This window comes from Micropterus dolomieu, linkage group LG21 (genome assembly GCF_021292245.1).
Source record: "Micropterus dolomieu isolate WLL.071019.BEF.003 ecotype Adirondacks linkage group LG21, ASM2129224v1, whole genome shotgun sequence".
NCBI classification, from domain to species: Eukaryota; Metazoa; Chordata; class Actinopteri; order Centrarchiformes; family Centrarchidae; genus Micropterus; species Micropterus dolomieu.
Window position 1 is genome coordinate 22711215 of NC_060170.1, and position 20457 is coordinate 22731671.

The 20457-nt window shown below is 39.0% G+C and overlaps 3 protein-coding genes, 1 long non-coding RNA gene and 1 pseudogene across 7 annotated transcripts in view; 3 read left to right on the forward strand and 2 right to left on the reverse strand.

Annotated features, from left to right (window-relative positions):
- Positions 1-3065, reverse strand: lg21h2orf68 (linkage group 21 C2orf68 homolog). 2 transcript variants are annotated; one of them, XM_046034433.1, is made up of 4 exons: positions 2863-3065; positions 1389-1504; positions 1145-1290; positions 1-1052 (listed from the first exon to the last, which is right to left on the reverse strand). In XM_046034433.1, the coding sequence occupies exons 1-4, from the start codon at positions 2976-2978 to the stop codon at positions 930-932; spliced, it is 501 nt and encodes a 166-aa protein (XP_045890389.1). In that variant the 5' UTR covers positions 2979-3065; the 3' UTR covers positions 1-929. The 2 variants fall into 2 exon arrangements, with proteins under 2 accessions (XP_045890389.1, XP_045890391.1); XM_046034435.1 differs by lacking the exon at positions 2863-3065 and adding an exon at positions 2440-2681.
- Positions 2452-7165, forward strand: usp39 (ubiquitin specific peptidase 39). Its single transcript, XM_046034429.1, has 14 exons — positions 2452-2503; positions 3028-3108; positions 3430-3508; positions 3611-3705; positions 3782-3918; positions 4168-4320; positions 4413-4638; positions 4740-4814; positions 5136-5203; positions 5508-5696; positions 5894-6036; positions 6182-6317; positions 6418-6504; positions 6895-7165. Exons 2-14 carry the CDS (start codon positions 3048-3050, stop codon positions 6946-6948), a joined length of 1503 nt encoding a protein of 500 aa, XP_045890385.1. The 5' UTR covers positions 2452-2503; positions 3028-3047; the 3' UTR covers positions 6949-7165.
- Positions 7166-7304: 139 nt separating this feature from the next.
- sftpbb (surfactant protein Bb) lies at positions 7305-18023 on the reverse strand. Of its 3 annotated transcripts, XM_046034432.1 has the most exons (13): positions 17855-18023; positions 14889-14987; positions 13731-13828; positions 10648-10700; positions 10187-10261; positions 9724-9846; positions 9501-9632; positions 9318-9398; positions 9027-9210; positions 8783-8925; positions 8529-8609; positions 8038-8148; positions 7305-7650 (listed from the first exon to the last, which is right to left on the reverse strand). In XM_046034432.1, the coding sequence occupies exons 5-13, from the start codon at positions 10208-10210 to the stop codon at positions 7612-7614; spliced, it is 918 nt and encodes a 305-aa protein (XP_045890388.1). In that variant the 5' UTR covers positions 10211-10261; positions 10648-10700; positions 13731-13828; positions 14889-14987; positions 17855-18023; the 3' UTR covers positions 7305-7611. The 3 variants fall into 3 exon arrangements, with proteins under 3 accessions (XP_045890388.1, XP_045890387.1, XP_045890386.1); XM_046034431.1 differs by lacking the exons at positions 13731-13828; positions 14889-14987; XM_046034430.1 differs by lacking the exons at positions 13731-13828; positions 14889-14987; positions 17855-18023 and adding an exon at positions 10939-11098.
- Positions 13012-15352, forward strand: LOC123959892 (annotated as a pseudogene).
- A 564-nt stretch (positions 18024-18587) lies between the features above and the next one.
- Positions 18588-20457, forward strand: part of LOC123960001 — a 7012-nt gene continuing 5142 nt past the window's right edge. The window contains exons 1-2 of the long non-coding RNA XR_006822418.1: positions 18588-18647; positions 20196-20237. This is a non-coding gene — a long non-coding RNA (uncharacterized LOC123960001). The remainder of the gene's footprint in view (positions 18648-20195; positions 20238-20457) is intronic.

The following is a 20457-nucleotide window of genomic DNA, read 5'->3' on the forward strand; positions in this document are numbered from 1 at the left end:
TGTATTCCCACCAATGTTTATTTGAGGATTGAATGGATCAAACTTGACAAACTGCTCATCTGTCATTTCTCCCCCAAAGATTTGACTGTTTTTACAACAATACACTACGAAAAAGAACATTTACATTTTATGGCTGTTAAATTCCATTAAGTGCACATCCAGACACATTTGGACAGAAATACGTGGCTTTTATGTATATGTCATTTTATATGTAAAGAGCTGTGTCCTCAAAAAATATTACAGTATCAAAAATAAAAGTATTTCAACGACCCAAAAATAAATTAGAATACTGAAAACGATGAAACACAGTTGATACACAAACACATTATTGTGGCTACATCCACTAAACTCTCCAACTCAGAGACAAAACTAAATTCTCACATTTCTTAAAATTGCTGATAGACTGATGTTCCCGTTCATAGCATTTTACTGAAAAGTAAAATCTTATTTATAAAAACTAGATCTTTGTAAACACAAGAAACCTAGGACATGTTCTTCGGAGGAACAGTCCTCTCTGGAGGAGAATACCCACTCCTTTCTTAATTTAACTCTTAGAAAGCAACGACACAATTATATATGTCCAGTCAACTTGAAGGTGTACAAAGTGTCCCTAAAGTAATGTATCAGGGTATGAGGTAACAGTTCAAGATGAGTAAAATGTAGTAAACATGAACCTGACAGTCATTTCCCAACCTTACTGTTAATGATACATGCCATTTCTTCTCCTGTGAAAACAGAAGATGGCTCGATTGTGGATCATCAAGTTGGATCTCTGCTGACAGTCACTGTACATGATCCCAGAATCCTCGTTATGCCCTGAACACTGTCTACAGTGTTAATGCTTTGGAGGAGCGCACAGCTGCAAATGAAGAATTGCTCATCTTTGCCTGTAGCCCGTGTAATCATAATCTACTGTTCGAGAATATTACTCAGCGTTTGTCTCGTCTTTTGTCCATTTCTTTTCGAATTCGAGCCTCTAGAGCTGCCCTCATGGCTGAATCCAGGATGTTCTTCGTTGCAACACGTTCCACCACTTTCTCAGGCTTATCCTCCTTTAGAACCAGAAAGAACATGAGGAAATTAAGACCAAACCAACATATAATAGGTTAAAGAGCCAGAAACATCAGATGCCAGAAACATTAACCTTGTGCACAAGGAAGGAGGTAATGGTACCAGAGTCCGCCTGATAGTCGAGCCAGAAGAGTTCAGTTCCATGAGTCTCCGTCTCTGTACTTGACCCGCTCTCGTTCCACTCTTCAGCCTCAGCACCAGCCCCCGGCTCTGATCCATCTGGAAAAGGAGCATACACACATGCATATTCTCTTTACTGGATTAGTATATTTACTGTTGGCAAAAAAAAACATAAATACAAAACACATGAAACTCACATCTGCGGCGAGGAAGGTACACTTGGATATCGGGTCGACGAGGTCGTCTAGGGGTTGTGGTGTGCCTCCGCCGCTGAAGCTCTTTGGCTTGCTTCACCTCTTTATCATAGTCATCTCTTGAAGGGATGAGAAATCAAAATGTTGTTATTGCTTGGAAATGTACAATATACCACAGGCATTATGGCATCTCTCTGACCTTCTAACCTAGGTAGTTAAACAACAGAAATAAAGTAATCTTGTTCTTGTTTGATATTTGAAACATAATAAGTTGCAGTCCTGTTTCCCTAAAACAAACACACAAAAAATATACTAATAAGTCTAAGGTTGAGGATAAGCTTCCTCATCCCAACTCTATTATTTTTCTACCTTCAAAAAAGAATCATAAAAGTAAAAAGATTATAGACTTTCTATAAATTTGCTTCAATAAAATTAATGAATTGTGGCATTCTCAAATGCATTTTTCATTTAATTTAGCAATGCTGTGTCAATGGTTAGCATCAAAGGCTAATGTTATATTTGAAGTCTTTAGGTCATACATTGCGTTAACCTAAAAATCGGACACACCACTCTAGTAACAACAATGGAATAAATATCTGGCTAAGTATTGAGTACCTGAACATGAGATAAAGGGTGCTTTGTACTTTTTATTTTTGCATCAAGTATCTCATGGAGGATCTGTCTGAAAAACATTTCAAACATAGTCCCTTCGCCTGTCATTTGATAGCCAACGGCACACCTGAAGTATGCTACACTGGTTCACCCCTTGACAATATTAAAACCTGTAACTTTGATTGTTTTGCAATAAGCTGTTACATGTTGTTTTGCCTCCAATGTCCTCAACCATGGATAACTCTGGCCAACGGGCCTGTGCGACATATCCTTATGTTTCCACTTTGAACGTAAAAGAAGGTGCAATACCTGCCCTACAAATGAGCCTTCCTTCACTATCACATCAACTTCTGTAAACAAAAATGTGGTTACAGCAATAGATAATGTGAACTAGCTCATATTCTAGCTACTAGCTTTAGCTAACGGTAGTTGAGGAAATCACCTAGCAATCTGGTTCCTCCGGATATGGTGCAGGAAGCCGTGGCTCATATCCAAACGGCCCCCTGGTTTGTATTTCAGGTCATGCACTTCATCGTCTCTTAAAATGTCCATTTCAACAAACAGTCCCAATACAGTGACAGTATTTGTGAGCTACTGACGCTAGTAATTGCAACAAGTCTCGGTCAGATCCATAGACAACTGACAAAAAGCTACATGCTAGCTAATTGTAAATTGTTGTCCTATTGTAACACTCCCGGAGTTAACAAATGCATAATAGTTTAAAGATTCACCTTGTTTTTAAGCGAAGGCTTATTTTTAAAACAGCAGAACAGAAAATTGCAAAGCATTCAATAAAAACATCAGGTTATGCTGTCACAAAACCAGCAAGTTATCACGTTGTTTTTGGCATTGTGTATAACGTTACCTAGCGTTAGCTTCAAACTCCGGGTTAGGTTTTAGTCTGCTATTTGGTAGTTGCGACATACAACCATACAACCGCCGCGAGTTTCGAGGTCTCGATGTGCACGGTGCTTGACCCATTCATCTCGTCCGAATAAAGTTGTACCGTCTCTGTTGTTTTGAAATTAAGATCGCGAGCTAACTGCTGTCATGGTTTCTCTGAAGCGGGAAAGAGAGGCTGAAGTGGATGATGATGACAACGAAGACGGAGGTACGTTTATTTACCTCTAACGTCTGTCCTGCATTGGGTTAGCCTGCAGCTAACGTTAATGTAACAAGTAACGTTACTAGAAGCCAGATTAAATGTTCACGGTTCGATCCAGTCACATATAGGCGGGTTAACAAGTATTTCTACAGTGTGGTTTTAGCTGACCGTCCTTCCAGTTCACTCTGTATCAAATCCATCATCTCCTAACAACTAAACGCTAGGTTAGCTAGCATGTTTAGCTAGCGTGTTTTGCTAGCTTACATTCAACACCTTGAAAATAATATGGTTTTGACTCAGTTCGTTTTGTTTCATTTCATGTTGCAGTTGCAGCCAAAATATGCCGAGGACGTGTAGTGGAAGACCGAAGAAGCCGACACTGTCCTTACCTCGACACCATAAACAGGCAAGATAAAGTTGAATGTGCATACCTAATGTTAGGGCTAAATGCTAGTTAGCCCGGCCCTCTATAGCTCTGCAGCTGACTTCCAGTTTGTTTATTCATTAGGAGTGTGCTGGACTTTGACTTTGAGAAACTCTGCTCCATCTCTCTTTCGCACATCAATGTCTACGCCTGCCTTATATGTGGGAAATACTTTCAAGGTAGGTGAATTATCTGACGTTTAGCCAGGGATCAAACACATTGTTTTTGGACTGATTTTCTCATGTATGCTTGTAGGTAGAGGTCTGAAGTCCCATGCTTACACTCACAGTGTGCAGTTTACCCATCATGTGTTCCTGAATCTGCACACACTCAAGTTTTACTGTCTGCCAGACAACTATGAGATCATTGACTCTTCACTAGAAGACATCACGGTAAGTAAAGTCATGGTGTTAAAGCTAGAGTTGAGACTTGACTGAAATTATTAATACAAGATTGCCATTGTGTTAGGGTGGGCCTTAAACAATAATGATGATCATCACAATATCATTGTCCAATACATTTTTGATTTAATTAATTTGAAACATGAATGAAAATGCACTTAATTTTTCTACTAAAATATTTCTTTTGTTGAGGAAAAGGGACTGACTGAACTTAGTGTTTGTTTCTCACTTTCTCTACAGTATGTGTTGAAGCCAACTTTCACCAAGCAGCATATAGCAGGGCTGGACAAGCAGGGTAAACTGTACCGAGCCTACGATGGTACGACCTACCTGCCAGGCATCGTAGGGCTCAACAACATCAAAGCCAATGACTACGCCAATGTGGTGTTACAGGTATAAATAACTGCTACAGTGGACCTTATCTGGACTTGGTCATAAACATTGTAAATAATCTCAAGCATTTCACATTTGCCTCTTCTCCATAGGCGTTTTCCAATGTTCCGCCTTTGCGAAACTACTTCCTGGAGGAGGAAAACTACAGGGGAATCCGCAGACCACCGGGAGACATCATGTTCCTCTTGGTGCAGAGGTTTGGTGAGCTGATGCGTAAACTTTGGAATCCGAGAAACTTCAAGGCCCATGTTTCTCCCCATGAGATGCTGCAGGCAGTGGTGCTGTGCAGCAAGAAGAACTTCCAAATTACCAAGCAAGGTAATGCTTTAGTTGGCAGAAACTTTATTAATGTACTATACTGCATACTGCAGATCTCATGTAGGCTTTTAGATAGATGAGGATTGTTTTCTGCTCTGCAGGAGATGCTGTGGACTTCATGACGTGGTTCTTGAATGCCCTGCATGGTGCTCTTGGAGGCACAAAGAAAAAACCTTGTGAGTAGGAGAAGCAAAGAGGTTTGGTTCATAATTGTTAGAATGAATTGTTCTATTATAATTATAATTGTTAATATATGCAAATAAAGTCTTTAATGTGATATTCAGATAGGTATTTAGCACATTAATGGTAAATATGTCAAAGCCAAAAAACAGGAATCCTGTTTTATATTAAATGTGAATTACATTTCTACTTTTTTCTGTCTCTAAAGTTGAATTTATTTTAGAGTGGAAAATTTTGAGCATGTAAAATGTTTCATATATTATTGTTAGAAAAATGCAAATACACCTCTGTCCTCACTTGTCTTTGTGTCCTCATAGCAATCATTACAAAAGCATTTCAAGGCTCCATGCGGATCTTCTCCAAGAAACTTCCACATCCAGATTTAGTGAGTTTCCTGCTTGTGCTCCACGATCATCATCATCATCTTGTCAAAATTTAGTTACATCAAAGCTGATGTTAGCACATTATTTAACATAAAACTTTCTCTGATTAAGCTTGATTTTGAGGTGTCTATCATAATGTTAAATACTTGGAACTAAACATCAGGTGGAAAAGAAATGACTGAAAGTGACTGAGGGAGGTAATGTTGTTCAAAGGGGAGAAAGAATATTCTCTATTTCCGCATGCCCTCAAATCAAACTAGTGGAACAGTGAATGGTTTACTTAATGGTGTATGCTATTTTTTTCAGCTACCAGAAGAGAAAGAGGCATTGCTTGTGACAGAGGAGTACCAGGAGCAGATGTCTGAGTCTACCTTCCTGTTTCTGACCCTTGACCTCCCAACAGCGCCACTGTACAAGGATGAAAAGGAGCAGCTTATTATCCCGCAGGTCCCTCTCTTCAACATCCTGGGCAAGTTCAATGGCAACACAGAGAAGGTACCGATTCGTTCACATGTTCTTGTATCAACAGAAAAGCTTTGGTGTTGATGAAGATCATTTGGCCCAAAACTGGATGATTACATTTTGACATAGTCGCACCAAAAACAATACAACGTAATTAACGCAGCTAATTTTGCAGATTATTGAGAACTCTAAATATCTGTGTGCACTGTTCCTGTCTCATTTACATTCAGGAATACAAAACCTACAAAGAGAATTTTCTCAAAAGGTTCCAGCTGACCAAACTGCCCCCGTACCTCGTCTTCTGCATCAAAAGATTCACCAAGAACAACTTCTTTGTAGAAAAGAACCCCACAATTGTCAACTTCCCTATCACGTAAGTATGGTAATAAGACAAAATATGTAGCTGCGATCGAAGTGCCTGACAGAACCATGGTGTGCATGTTGATAACAGCAATGAACGAGTGTATTTTGTCCTCAGTATAAATATGCATGTTGTCACTTTGTATTTGCTTCAACAGGAATGTAGACCTTCGTGAGTACCTCACAGAAGAAGCTCAAGCTACAGAGAAGAACACAACGTATGACCTTGTCGCCAATGTAGTGCATGATGGGAAACCCACTGAGGGAGCTTACAGAATACATGTTCTGCATCATGTAGGTTGCAGCCTGATATTTCTGATTTCTGGTGACATTACTACCTTAACAACGTTAACAAATGCATTAAGTTATGCGTCATCTCTCTTTGTTTAATCAGGGAACTGGAAAGTGGTATGAGATGCAGGACCTGCAGGTGACTGATATTCTTCCCCAGATGATTACACTGTCGGAAGCCTACATCCAGGCAAGTCCTCCTACTCATTCTGTGCATGTTGGAAAAGGAAGAGCCTTGGCTGCGTACCTTTTGGTGCAACATGAAACATTAAATCTGCAAATAATTTTTATTCTTCATATATAAATTTTAACTGTTGTGATGACGTTTTTGTAAAGATATTCATGTAATTCATATATCTAATTATGTTATCTGGCAGTTTCAGAGGCTTTGCCCACTGCCAGTATTAAGAGTTTCAGAACAAAGAGCTTTCAAAAACTATATCAACGGAATCTTATTTCATAACAGAATGCAGTTTAAAATCATTGTAAAGTAAAAATGGCCTTTGAACCTAAAAAGGAGTCCTAGATTTGTATTGTACTTATTTTAGTAACAAATGTCCCCGTCCCCCCTTTCTCCTAGATCTGGAAGAGACAAGAGAGTGACAGTGACACAAACAACCACACAGGGGTGTAAGCGAGGCAGGATTTTTTCCTCAGTGTGAATGGCCAGAAACGTGGTCACCATTTTGGAAATGAACTGGATATTTAAGTGATTGGAAATAACAGAATATAGAATGAGAGTGGCGTAAGAGCATCAGGACTAATGGCCACAAAAAGAGTCTTTTTTTTTTTTTTCTCCAGTGTTTTATCTTTACTATGTGGATGTTTCTAAATAAACGAGCTCCAGGACACGTGTCTGTCAGTTTGTTGACTTTTAATGACACTTTTTATTTTAATTTAGTTTCAGGAGTTTGTCATGTGTATGTGATCATTTGCACCAGGGATCATAAGACGGCAACAATAACAGAAGAAGCAGTTCTGCAGCTTTAGTTGAGTAGCCAGTTGTCTTTAATACATACTGAGAGTTCATCTTATGTAATGATGGACAACGTTTTCTGTACTAACACTGTTCACAAAACTGTTACACCCTGCAGAAATCAATGTTTCAGACTGAATTCCAGCCTCAGTCTTGAGACACCATGCAAATCAGAATATTTGATGAGGAATATATTTGGCTGATTGACTGAAATGGCATCATTTCCCCAAAAAGTAATAAAAAGAAAAACAGAGTACTAATACATTCATTAAAAAAAAGTAGTTGTTTGCACCTATTTTTCATAGCTGCAGGCTGACAGTTTCACTCCTTCCACATGTATTTCTCACAGAAGGCCTGGTTCTGCAGATATAAACACAGAAACAAGATGTGAAACAGAAATTATTCACAAACATCACATTAGTACTTTAAACTGTGTTTGGTCGCTAAACTGCATTTCGTTGTACTCAAACAATAATGTTGGATCTAATCTAAAGTAGTACGGTGCAGGTTGATGGCAATGAATCAATAGCCTACAATTTCTCCAAAAGAGAGTTGGAAGAGCAGCCATTAAAGTGGGCTGGAGTTTATCAAATCATGTAGAGGAGTAAAGCCTGGGTCAGGTTTGATGGTTGTAAAATACCAATCTCGTGAGATGTTGTAAATGTTGTACACTGTAATTTTCAGATGATGGGACTGACCTGTGCATCACTTATATCAGCTAAACTGGCAGTAATTATTTAAACTTACACCACACTTTTGAGCAGTTTGAATGTCTTTGCACCAGTAGCTTGGTCCCCAAGTACAACGATTCATTCCCAGCGGCTCCAACTTCTTTGAGGCAACGCACAGATCAGCTCTCTGCAGGATAGAAGGGACAAAAGATCCAGAGAAAATTCACCGGATCAAAGAATATGTTTTCATGAGTATTTAAAGTTGCTCCACCGTGTTTATGATTGGCTTTAACGCGGACTAGAGCCCATCATACTGTTGCAAATTCTATTAGTAAATCACAAAATGGAGCGTGCTGCTGCAAGTGGTGGTAAAATTTACATCAGTCACAGCGCTAATTTCAACCCCGGTGAAGGTGCGTATTGTTGATATAACATTTACTGCAGACAAATCCTATGTTTTGCTGTGAGAAGACTTGTGGATATAAAAGTTTACTCTTTGGCCGTCCTGTGATGATAGGTCATTGTACTGGTGCGTGTGAATGTTTTTTCAAAAGAGCGTGTTCTCACTTCACAAGCATGTGGACCGCCCATCTGGTTTCCCAAAACCTTCTGCAGTCGGGAGCCATAGATTTTGGTGAAAACCTCACACTGTAAACAGCAAGAGAGTTACATAACAGTTCATTCATCTTACATATTTTCTTAGTCTATGTGATTAAAAACCGCTTAAATCACTTTACTTTTGGATACAGACAAAATATGTTTTGATTGTGTGATATGATTTGTGAAGGATTATGTTAGTGGGAGGATATTTAGTGTCAGACCTTGGGGATGGCATTGGGGTGATGGACACACACAGACTGGAGGAAAGAAGTCGTCTGAGGCTCGGTGGAGTTAGGACCTTGGTGGAGTCTGCTCAGCACAGCCAGTGTGCGGCATGACTCACAGTCCGAGGGGAGGGACACCTCTGAGTAATCAGCAGAGTGTTAACTTGGTGGTGGAAGTGTGAAGTTCAGCTCAAACCAATAAAAAATACCCAACTGTATTCATTATAAACATGTGACTGACCTGGAACAAGCTGCTCTTTGAACAAACAAAGATGCAATAGAGTGCATATTGTATGAGGTGCTGCAGACGATAAGAGGAATTCGACTATCTGCACGCCGTATTTTTCAACGAAATCATCACATCGCTCCTTGTAGCTCTGTGGCACAAGATCGCAGACCTCTTCCATGAGTTTCTTTAAAGCATCCTGCAGGGCAAGAAAGAGAAGACGGCGACATTTACATGATGTGACGTACGGTGAGGAATACGTGCCTGAAGTAATGCAAAGTGATCCAAAAAAATAAGAAGAATCACCTCGGTCATATTTTGTGGCAACAGGGTTTCCAGTTTCTTGATGATAAACAAACACAGGGTGCAAGCTGGGTTGAACTGCTCCTAGAGGGAGGATTGAGGGCCATTTATAGTCGAAAAATATAAACCACAAGTTTCATTTCAACTCTTGCATTTTAACATTCACTTCTGCTTTCACATACTCACATGGGTGCGGGTGGCTGTGCCGAGTGCAGAGATGGATGTGTCTTTGTTGGTGCCATGGTGGGTAAGTTTCAGTAGATCCTCATTGTTGTGGGCAGCACAAAGTCCAAAACCCATACAGGTCTCTCCTGGTTTCTACAAAAACACATTATCTTGCATTAAAGGTGATCATTGAAGGCCAAAGGGTTTATTCTTGTGAAGAAGCCTAAACAGTGGCTAAACTCACCAGATGACCAGGTGTTTGCTGCAGGACTTTTGGCAAATACATCTTCACATGTGAATCACACTCTGATGCCTGCTCTCCTGGGAGGCGTTGGCACAGAGCATGCAAGGTTTCATATACATTCTCCTGCAAAAGCACAGTAGTTAGTGCACTGTATGCTGTGCCAAGAATACTGGGTGTTTAATTATGTTTTTCTACACACTTTTTTCTGCAAAGTCCAATTGCGATCAAAGTCACATTTCAACGCCCTGGCATTTGAATATTGGAATTTGCTTACAAGGCAACCTTAAAAACGTCCATTTTAGGTTTGACTTTTTAAGACATTATAAGAATCGCAGCTGCTGGGAATGGCTGCTACTTTCCTTATGAACCAATTTGCCAAGCCTAGTGCTGTGAGGTCAATACAGTAAAGTGAAGTGAAAGTAAAGTCAAAATGTGCAGTGTGTGAGTCACCCAACATACTCACCTTCGTATCTCTGCTGGAAATCATGTTGGCGGACAGCTGGACAATCTGGCTGCATTCTGAACAGATATCCAGAGTCTAATAAGGAGAAGCAACAGTGAAATAATTATTCAGGCCTGAAGACATTCATGTCCATAAATGTAATCCAAACATAAAGCAAGAGCCGTTAGTGTTTTCCTTTACTTTGCAGATTGGAAGCTCACTGTGTGCACCTTTTAAGATAGATGTAGGTGGCAACAACTTCACCTCTAATTAATAAATGCATTGACTATTTTAAAACACACACACACACACACACACACGCAAAAAGAAGATGTGACTTAGACTTAATAATACAGTTAATACAGTTCAGTATGTGTAAGTACAGTAGGTCTGTGTGTGTATTCTTTTTGAAATATAATATATATATATTATACACCATATATTGGTGTATTGACAAATTTGATAGAAGAAGTCAGACTTACCAGGGATTCGTCTTCGATGAATGACAAAGGGTCTGTGATGAACCTGGAGTCTCCTGTAAACCGCCAGACAGAAAGAGAAATGATTCAGACGGTGTTGGGGAGAGAAAAGGGACATTTTAAATAGGTGTAAAAATGTTAATATTTCAGCATCGGTCAGAATACAGCTGTATCCCATTTTTTGCACTGATTTTAAACTGTCAAAAACCCCCACGATAAAAATATTATAACCTTTGAATACAGAATTAATGGCGACTCGGTGAGAGCGATGTCGACATTAGATCTTGATCTTACCGGGCCACAGAGACACCGCGAGGACCACCAGGAGAAAGCCAGATGCTGACATGATGTGAAGGAGCACAAAGCGATATGAAGCGCAAATTATTTTGTCTGCAGTGACATCAACGCTGTTATTTGGGTCGCACCGGAAATACAGGTTGATAGTCGCCCCCAATCAGAACTGCAGACGTAATGCGCAGGCGCGGTGGAGCAAATAATTTTGACAAGTATGTCCGTGATGTCAACTATTAAAGGCTACGCTGTAAATCTCTGAACTTCCTAGTTATGCTTCTACTGCATTGTTAATTAAATATAGGCTCCAGTTAGATAAACTGCGACCAATATGTGTGTACATACATGTACACTAAAGTTTAACTGTATCAAATTTAATTTATATTAAAAAATAATATTGACAAAACATACGTATACAGTACACTAGATTTACTACTTTGTATGAGGGCTATGTATAAATTTACGGAGAGCCTGTCAGGTTGTTTTAGGTGTTTGACTTCTTGCTGCACATATCTGAAAACCGACAGAGTGTCTGTAGTCTAAGGTCTAAACAAAAAGGAATATGCCTGAAGTTATTTGTAGTTCTTGTACTGAAATTAAGTCCACAACTATTGCATGCTGAAAAAGGGCTCGTGAATGCTTCTGAAGGGACCAATAGATGGCAGCAGAACATACAGAATAGACTGTGGTTGAACTTGTTTTCAAGCACAGTCTATTCCCTGCAGCAGGTTTCTTGAAAAAAGTCAGAAGTCAGATGAGTACAGTCCTATGTGTCACTCCCTTTTAGATTCAATACTTAAAGACTGGGAGTTTTATTAGTCACATCGGCCTATAGAAGCAATGTGTTCTCAAATGCAAATGGCATTCTCATTAAGACAATAGGGAGAAAAAATTCAAAATTAACAAAATATATAAACACATTATAAAATGTAGCCTACATATTTCATCATTGTGGGCAAACTATTCTATAAAACTGTGTAGATCAAAGCTGTTATGCAGCTTTAGATGGCTGTGTTGTGTGTTCTCCCCTGCACTAGACCAGATTGCTCCTTGTGACATTCAGAAATCAAGGGAGGTTTTTTATCTTTATTTTATCTTTAGTTTAGGAACTTGTTTCTGTCTCCTTGACTGGTAGAAAATGATGTGTTTCTAAAGATGCCTCCAAACCAGGAAGTTGTTTTAACGTGGCATATCTGACTGATTTAATGGAACATTGTTAGCGAATGTTTGTTCAGCATGATTATAGAAAGTCCATTGTGTTTACCTAAATCACAAGTTGTTTTTTTTTGGAATGAGAAATATTTCAAGCAATACATATTCATACTGCTTTCCAAATATCAGATGGAAAATAGATTTATAATATTATTATTATTATTATGTAAAATACTACTACTACTACTAATAATAATATGATAGATGGTCTGTTTGCTACTAAAACATTGATATCGGACTATGCGAACTGCATTTTTTCTTTTTACCAGAGATGTATTATAGGTAGGTGGATATTAGGATTATGACATGGCTGCTAAACTGGCTGTGAAAGAGTCCCACTTAGTTTGTTTGATATAATTTTACACAGAGAAACCTGAGTGTCCTTCACTAACTATTAAATAATATGTCACTGATGTCACTGTGTTTTGTTGGTGGTGTGTTGAAATATTCTGCAGCAAGTGGACCAAACTGGGACTTCCAGGACATCACATGTACTATGGTCAAGCTTCTTGTCTAAATCTTTTTTTACATTCATAGAGTGTTTATTCACAGTTGCGAATAACATATGTAGTTCACATTCAGGCAAACATACCCTCTTGTATATAGCTATTTGAAAGAAAAGTCAGAAAAGGTGTGTAAATAACAGGACAGTGTTTGTATGCAGAGATGAAGTGTTTTTTACGACTGATAGCTGCAGGTCTTAACCCGTGTTTGCAAAGTCACGTGAATGCTAGTGAGTATTACCCTTTATCAAATTAATTGTATACAGTTCTGCAGGGATAGAAAAACATATGGCACAACATGAATGTTTGCATCTAAGTGCTCATAAATCTGACCTCTCCACGCAACACAGGAGTATTGAACATGTGGAGAGGTATGCAGCTAATCCTTCAGGTGTCCTGTTGTTGTTGAAGCAGCTAATGTGTGCTGCCCACTACATGGATAATGCTCTGAAACTGACCAAGAAGTTTTTGGAAAGACGTCGCTCCATCAGTGCCACAGTATCCAAAATAGATTCTTTGAACTTTCCATACAGGTGTCTTCTGTTGTGGGGAGCATGGTAGGAGAGAGACAAAGGCTAATAGAAGTAATAAATTATAAAACTAATGATTCATACCATTTTACTTTCACACTTCAAGTCACAGCTAAGATGCCTATTCCTTGCTGCTGTTAATTAGATTTGATCTCTGAGGAGGGTCTGGAGGTTATTTGCTGATCTGACAGGCTGCTCTCCTCAGCATCATGTCCCTTCTTGCGTGACAATTCCCAATTTAGATAAGTTTGGCACTGCAAGCAGTGTCTGCAACAACAGATGAGTTACCAAGTTAAAGCTTAATGGGCAAACCAGGAAAAACAAAAAAAACATGTGACAAACACATCCACAGCTAACTGACTGCTTAAATTTCTTCTTTGCAAAGATTTTCCTACCAGCTCTGTCTCTGTCATCCTTTCATTTCACAGTTAAAGATGTTCAAAATGGAAGTGGATAGTGTGAGTACAGACATTCCTTTAGAAAACTATGAAAAATACACCCATGTGCAAAACAAAGAGAAAGAAAAATAAAGGATTTATTTTTTTCTTGCCTTGAAAAAACAGGGGGATCCTCCAACACACCTTTCACACGCTGGCTCCCTGCTGTGTACCAGGATAAAATGTCCTTGCTCAAGCCTGGGATCCTGAGCTGAAAGTCAACAGTCAAATTTTCCCTTTGGTAATATACTCCAGAATATCATCTTTACTGGCTACTCTATAAATGACCAGGACACTTGTGGATGTACAAAAGGTCAGTGTTGTTGCATTGCACAAGAAAATGCAAGAATACATCTAAATCAAGATCACACACACACAGTAACTGTTTCTTATCATTTAAACAGATTCACGGTCAAGACCACCGCTTGTTTTGCTCAGCAGCAGCTTGTGGTTCTGACAACACGGGCCACATCTTTGGTGCTAGCAATAACAGCAGATGAAAACTCTCTCATAGCTTCCATTGATGTGGGCCAGGTGTACGCTTCAGCGGATACCAAAGCTCGTTTCCTTTGGGACCTCACCTCAGATAAGGGCCGGCTGAATGTCAACACACAGTATGATGACAACGGCCGTGAGCTCCTGTCCTTCACCACCATGAAACATGTGCCATCCAAGCTTACTAATAACGTGAATGCAGAGGAGGTGCTCTGCTTTCTGGCTGGTGAGTTGCAGCAAAGTGTGAGTCTCACTGCAAGCATTATACAGTGCTTAGCTTAATATTCAAATCACTGGATTATTTTTTGTTTCATAGGTCTCACTTTCAGAGACTACTTACTCCATATTGTTGGTCCAGACTTCATTGCCGAGCAGCTGTCCATCTACCAGGGTTATGATGAAGACGTGGACCCCAGCATTTCCGATGTGTTCACCACAGCTGCCTACCGATTTACCCATCTGATTGTTCGGCCTTCCATGTTTAATCTTAATGAGCGGTACAAGGAGGAGCTTGAGCTCGCCTCACTCAACATACAGAGGGGAAGAGACCATGGACTCCCTTGTACTACTCCGATTTAGCCTTTCTATTTGTTTTCTGTCTTGGATCTCTACATTATCTTCAACATTGCACCATTTTCACAATATATGTCCCTTTTTATGCTAAAACAAATGGGGGAGGTTCTGTGGGCTGACACAACCACAAGATGAGAAACAGCTGGCAAAAGAGCTCAAACATAGTAAACTGGCAAAGAGCCTGCTGGATTTCTACGGCACACCTGACAACATCGATGTGTGGTTAGGATGAGAAGCTGAGTCCGTGGAGGAAGAGTGGGACCCCTGGTTGGCTGCCTGATTGCAACTCAGTTCCAGAAGATCTGCCAGGGAGACCAGTAAGCAGACAAGAAGCAGACCGGAAATTACGTTACAGACTGACATGTACTAAACATGTACAGACAGCCGTGTTTGGAGAACTTTTAAATATTCACAAACTGCCAATTTCAGACTTTGATGGGAGAACAAGGGAGTCTTTGCTGTGGCTCAGAGGGTGTCCCTAAAGCAGATGTCAGCCTGCATGACCTGTAACAACACTGGTATCGCCGATGGGCCAGCTCCTTCAATACTGGCCCAGAAACCCTATTACACTAAATGTAGGAACATCCCTGCCTCTGACCTCAGTCCATGGAGGGAGAATGTTCAGTAGAAATCCTCACTGCAGCGGTCTGACTAAAGACAGCTGCAATTTTTTCTTTGATTAATTCCTGAAAAGCCAAATGATTGCTAGATGTTTTGTCTCTTTAAAGCTCACTTTAAAATGTGATTGAGGAGACTGGAAAATGAATGTGAACTGTCTGATGATTTCTAAAAAATGTATATCACAAGATGTGCATTAAAAATGATGTGGTGTACATCATACATGAGTGTTACTCTGAATAACTATGACTCTCTGGTGTACTGTGCAAAACTGAACCAAGACAAAGTAAATGTACTACACAGCATACAGTCACACTGGTTTGGTTTAGACAATTTTGTAACCCTAACCCCTAACTCCATAACATGTAATAAAAATAATATATAATAATATGTACTAGTAAAATCAAAATAAGTTGATCCACTGTTCAACTTGATCTTGCTTAAACCCAAATTTTATCTGAGTGAACTTGAAACTATAAATTAGGAGACAAAAATGCGTACTTTATATATACTTAGCCTAAATGATTTAAAATGCTATACTTATGAGGCAGTCCAGTTTGGCATGTGGTCACATCTCTCAGCTAAACGTAAACTCATATTCTGGATTTACAGTACTGAAGGTAAACTGAAAACTGATACCAAATGAAACAGCAACAAAAGATAGAATTTGAGTTATTAGATGGGAGTGAATTTATGCTAAATTCTCCACCACTTGGCTCTCAAAGGTGAGGTGACCCCTCAAATAAATCACCAAAACAGTAACAAATATCCCTCTCACCCACTATGATCAAAGCCCAACAAGCTCAGTAGCACAACTGTTGAATGCAAATTACTGCATGGACTAATCTAAGGAGGTTTTAAGGCAACATTAAGACATACACAGTAGTTCTACACACCTACCACACCTTATAGCCACAGACTGCAAGTGTACTGACAACCTGCCTGACAAATTAACCTGGGTTTCTTTACTTGCTATTACTGTAGATTGATATGGTATGGCTTTTTTCTCACAACTTATGGACTTTAACTTAAATGTAAAGAAGGATTCAAAAGACCACATACAGCTTCGAAATTCCTTCAAATGTTAGAGTCCTGTCTGAAACCGAACGTTATATAAAAGAAAGGCAAAGTAATATAAACACAAAGTCCAACATCATGGCATTTTTCTTACGAAGAAAAACAGGCAACGTTCCTACAAAAGATGAAGAGTTAGTACAAGAGCGTCATTAAACTTGGTGAAGGTAGACCTGCATCTGTCTTGCTCACTAATAAAATCACACAAATATTAATGTGAGACGCAGCATGCCAGGACAGTGAGCCAACATGCACAATAACGCGCACTCACGCACTCTCCCAGGCCTGTAAGATTCATTCGTATCTTTAAATTTATCATTGCATGTGTAACTGCACATTTCACATTCAACTTATTTTAATTTATTCATAAATTAGAATAGATTAAATTACAATGACGGGCCGCATTGTCGCCTTGTGCCTTTAGCGCTACAGAATGAAACAAGAAACTCGTGTGAAATATGTGTAGTTGCGTAAATTAAATATATCTGCCAATAGCCTATATAAATAAAATAGAATCATTTCGCTTTTGGCAAAGAAAATAACAAAATTGTGTATTGCATCAGCCAAATTTTTGCTTGAAAATTTTATGGGACATAACATGCGGTTACATAGAGAGAAAGTGAATTTGTTTTGTTTTACTGATCATGTAAGGGTCATTTTTGTTCCAGACATTTTTGAATCCAATAAACGAAGGAAACTTTGCTTTTCGTTGATTAAAAAAAACTGGAATCCTCTTAATTTTATCAGTAGGCTATAGCTACACAGCATTTTTAAACTGAGCCGATTAAAAAGTGAGCGTTAACAAATACTCAGATTTTTAAAGGTTTACAGAGAAGTCAGTAGGTTATATTAAGGGTCAATAGCAAAACACAAAAGTTTTTTTTTTTTTCCATTGAAGTTCTTTGTAGCCTACTTTTTGTTTGTCACGCAATTCAGAGATCCAAACCATTGAGTGGCTTCAATCATCAGTCAAACACGTGACGGGAAAAATGGTTAGGCTATAAAGTAAAGGTTAAAATGAAAATGAGATAAGGAAATAACAGATAATAACAGGACTTAACTTTATGTTAAACAAAATTTATAAAATAGAAGGCTGTATTAAAGAGACTCGGTGAGAGTAATTTCTGTAGATGTAGCGCTGCGGTACACCAACCCGAGGTGGTAGATCTATATGAAACGTGGGCTATACAATTATTATTAGCCTACATTTTATATCAAAAAACATTTTTGTTCATAGATGCAGAATTTACAGAGAAGATAATTAACAAGCAAACAAAAGAAAACGAAAGTGACGAAAAAATAAAAGGACAACAATTATTTGAGATGATTTTTTCTCTCGGGTTCATCAAAATGTTTTTCAATGTGTTGCGTTATTATTCTACCTAATAATTTTCTCTTTATAGCTGTGAATAAACTAGGCCTCTAAAATGATAGCCGTACCTAACCATATTAACGTTCAGGTTGTACCCACACTCACCTTTGGTGAAAGTATTCCTCACCGTGCAGCTCTTTGCAGGCCTACACTTGGGAAACGTTGCTTAACACGGATGCCAGGGAGGGGCAACTAATAAGAATAAAATGTATTCAGAAAAATACCTGACAGCAAATGTTGGGTCAAATGAAGAAGTCGCTGCCCTACACAAAAAGCTGACCTGAATGATCATGAACACAGCATTGGCTTCTCAAAGCACCTGGAAGTTCACGCTGGAAGCTTTACCTTTTCCACACAGTACTTTCCTACTTTTTGACTTTCCATACTATTTAATTTTACACTTTGGCTACGGTAATATGCTATTGTCAATAATAATGTATTAGAATGTATTGTTTTTGCATTATATTTCCAAGTATTTGTTTTGATGAAAATTTGGAGATATTAGGCTATACAGGTGAAACTCGAAAAATTTGCATATAGTGCAAAAGTTCATTTATTTCAGTAATTCAACTTAAAAGGTGAAACTAATATATAGACTAACTACATGCAAAGTGAGATATTTCAAGCCTTTATTTGATATAATTTCGATGATTATGAAAACCCCAAATTCAAAATCTCAGAAAATTAGAATATTGTGAAAAGGTTCAGTATTGTAGGCTCAAAGTGTCACACTCTAATCAACTAATTAATCCAAAACACCTGCAAACGGTTCCTGAGCCTTTAATTGGTCTCTCAGTCTGGTTCAGTAGAATTCACAATCATGGGGAAGACTGCTGACCTGACAGTTGTGCAGAAAGCCATCATTGACACCCTCCACAAGGAGGGAAAGCCTTAAAAGGTAATTGCAAAAGAAGTTGGATGTTCTCAAAGTGCTGTATCAAGGCACATTAATAGAAAGTTAAGTGGAAGGAAAAGGTGCACAAGCAGCAGGGATGACTGTAGCCTGGAGGATTGTCAGGTAAAGGCCATTCAAATTTGGGGGGGCGGGGGGCATCACAAGGAGTGGACTGAGGCTGGAGTTACTGCATCAAGAGCCACCACACACAGACGGGTCCTGGACATGGGCTTCAAATGTTGTATTCCTCTTGTCAAGCCGCTCCTGAACAACAAACTTACCTGGGCTAAAGGAAAAAAGAACTGGTCTGTTTCTCAGTGGTCCAAAGCTGTCTTTTCTGATGAGAGCAAATTTTGCATCTCATTTGGAAACCAAGGTCCCAGAGTCTGGAGGAAGAATGGAGAGGCACACAATCCAAGATGTGTGAAGTTTCCACAGTCTGTGTTTGTTTGGGGAGCCATGTCATCTGCTAGTGTTGGTCCACTGTGCTTTATTAAGTCCAGAGTCAGCGCAGCCGTCTACCAGGACATTTTAGAGCACTTTATGCTTCCTTCAGCAGACGAGCTTTATGGAGATGCTGACTTCATTTTCCAGCAGGACTTGGCACCTGCCCGCACTGCCAAAAGTACCAAAACCTGGTTCAATGACCATGGGATTACTGTGCTTGATTGGCCAGCAAACTGGCCTGACCTGAACCCCGTAGAGAATCTATGGGGCATTGCCAAGAGAAAGATGAAAGACATGAGACCGAACAATGCAGAAGAGCTGAAGGCCGCTATTGACGCATCCTGGTCTTCCATAACACCTCAGCAGTGCCACAGGCTGATGGCATCCATGCCACGCCGCATAGAGGCAGTAATTCATGCAAAAGGGGCCCAAACCAAGTACTGAGTACATATGCATGATTATACTTTTCAGAGGACTGACATTTCTGTATTTAAAATCCTTTTTAAAAAAATATTTAATTCATGTAATCAAATTTTCTGAGATTTTGAATTTGGGGTTTTCATAAGCTGTACGCAATTATATCAAATAAAGGCTTAAAATATCTCTCTACTTGCATGTAATGAGTCTATATAATATTAGTTTCACCTTTTCAGTTGAATTACTGAAATAAATGAACTTTTGCACGATATCCTAACTTTTTGAGTTTCACCTGTATAACTTATTTGACTGGTTTATTTGAATGGAGAGAACTGTCCTTTTTGCTGACATAAGTCTGTTTCTGTGCCAAAACGTTTTTATCTGAGCATGCGATATCGCTGACTGCTGTAGAGTACTACCTCACACATCATCTTTCTTAGAATAGCTACAAATTGTTTTAGTTGCATTCATTATTTAGCTGGTTTAAATGTCATCCTACTGCAATTCTCATTGTTTATCAGATGTCAAAGAAATGCACATGTTTGTTTTAGTAAAATTCTGTGATTGAGTGGCATAAGTGAAACCTAAAATGATATTGTCCAAAATGCATAGACCAAAGACACCAGTATTAACAGACCAGAAAGTAAATTAAACATAATTGTTTTGTTTGTTTGACTCCCAATTTAGACAAGTTTTGCACTGCAAGCAGCGCCTGCAACAACAGATGAGGTAAGGCATGCTATTAAATGGCAATCTTTAATTTCGTATCACAAAAAATGAAAATAGGTGTGGACCCCTGCACAGCCATGTTTTCCACCTACCCATTTCCCTATATTTCCTTTTGCTCAATAAAAAAAACATTCAATAAATGCAAAGTGCTGTGAAAGTAATTGTATAAACTGAGAAGACAAACAGAGTACAATAATGGATTTATTTTTCTTACCTTGCC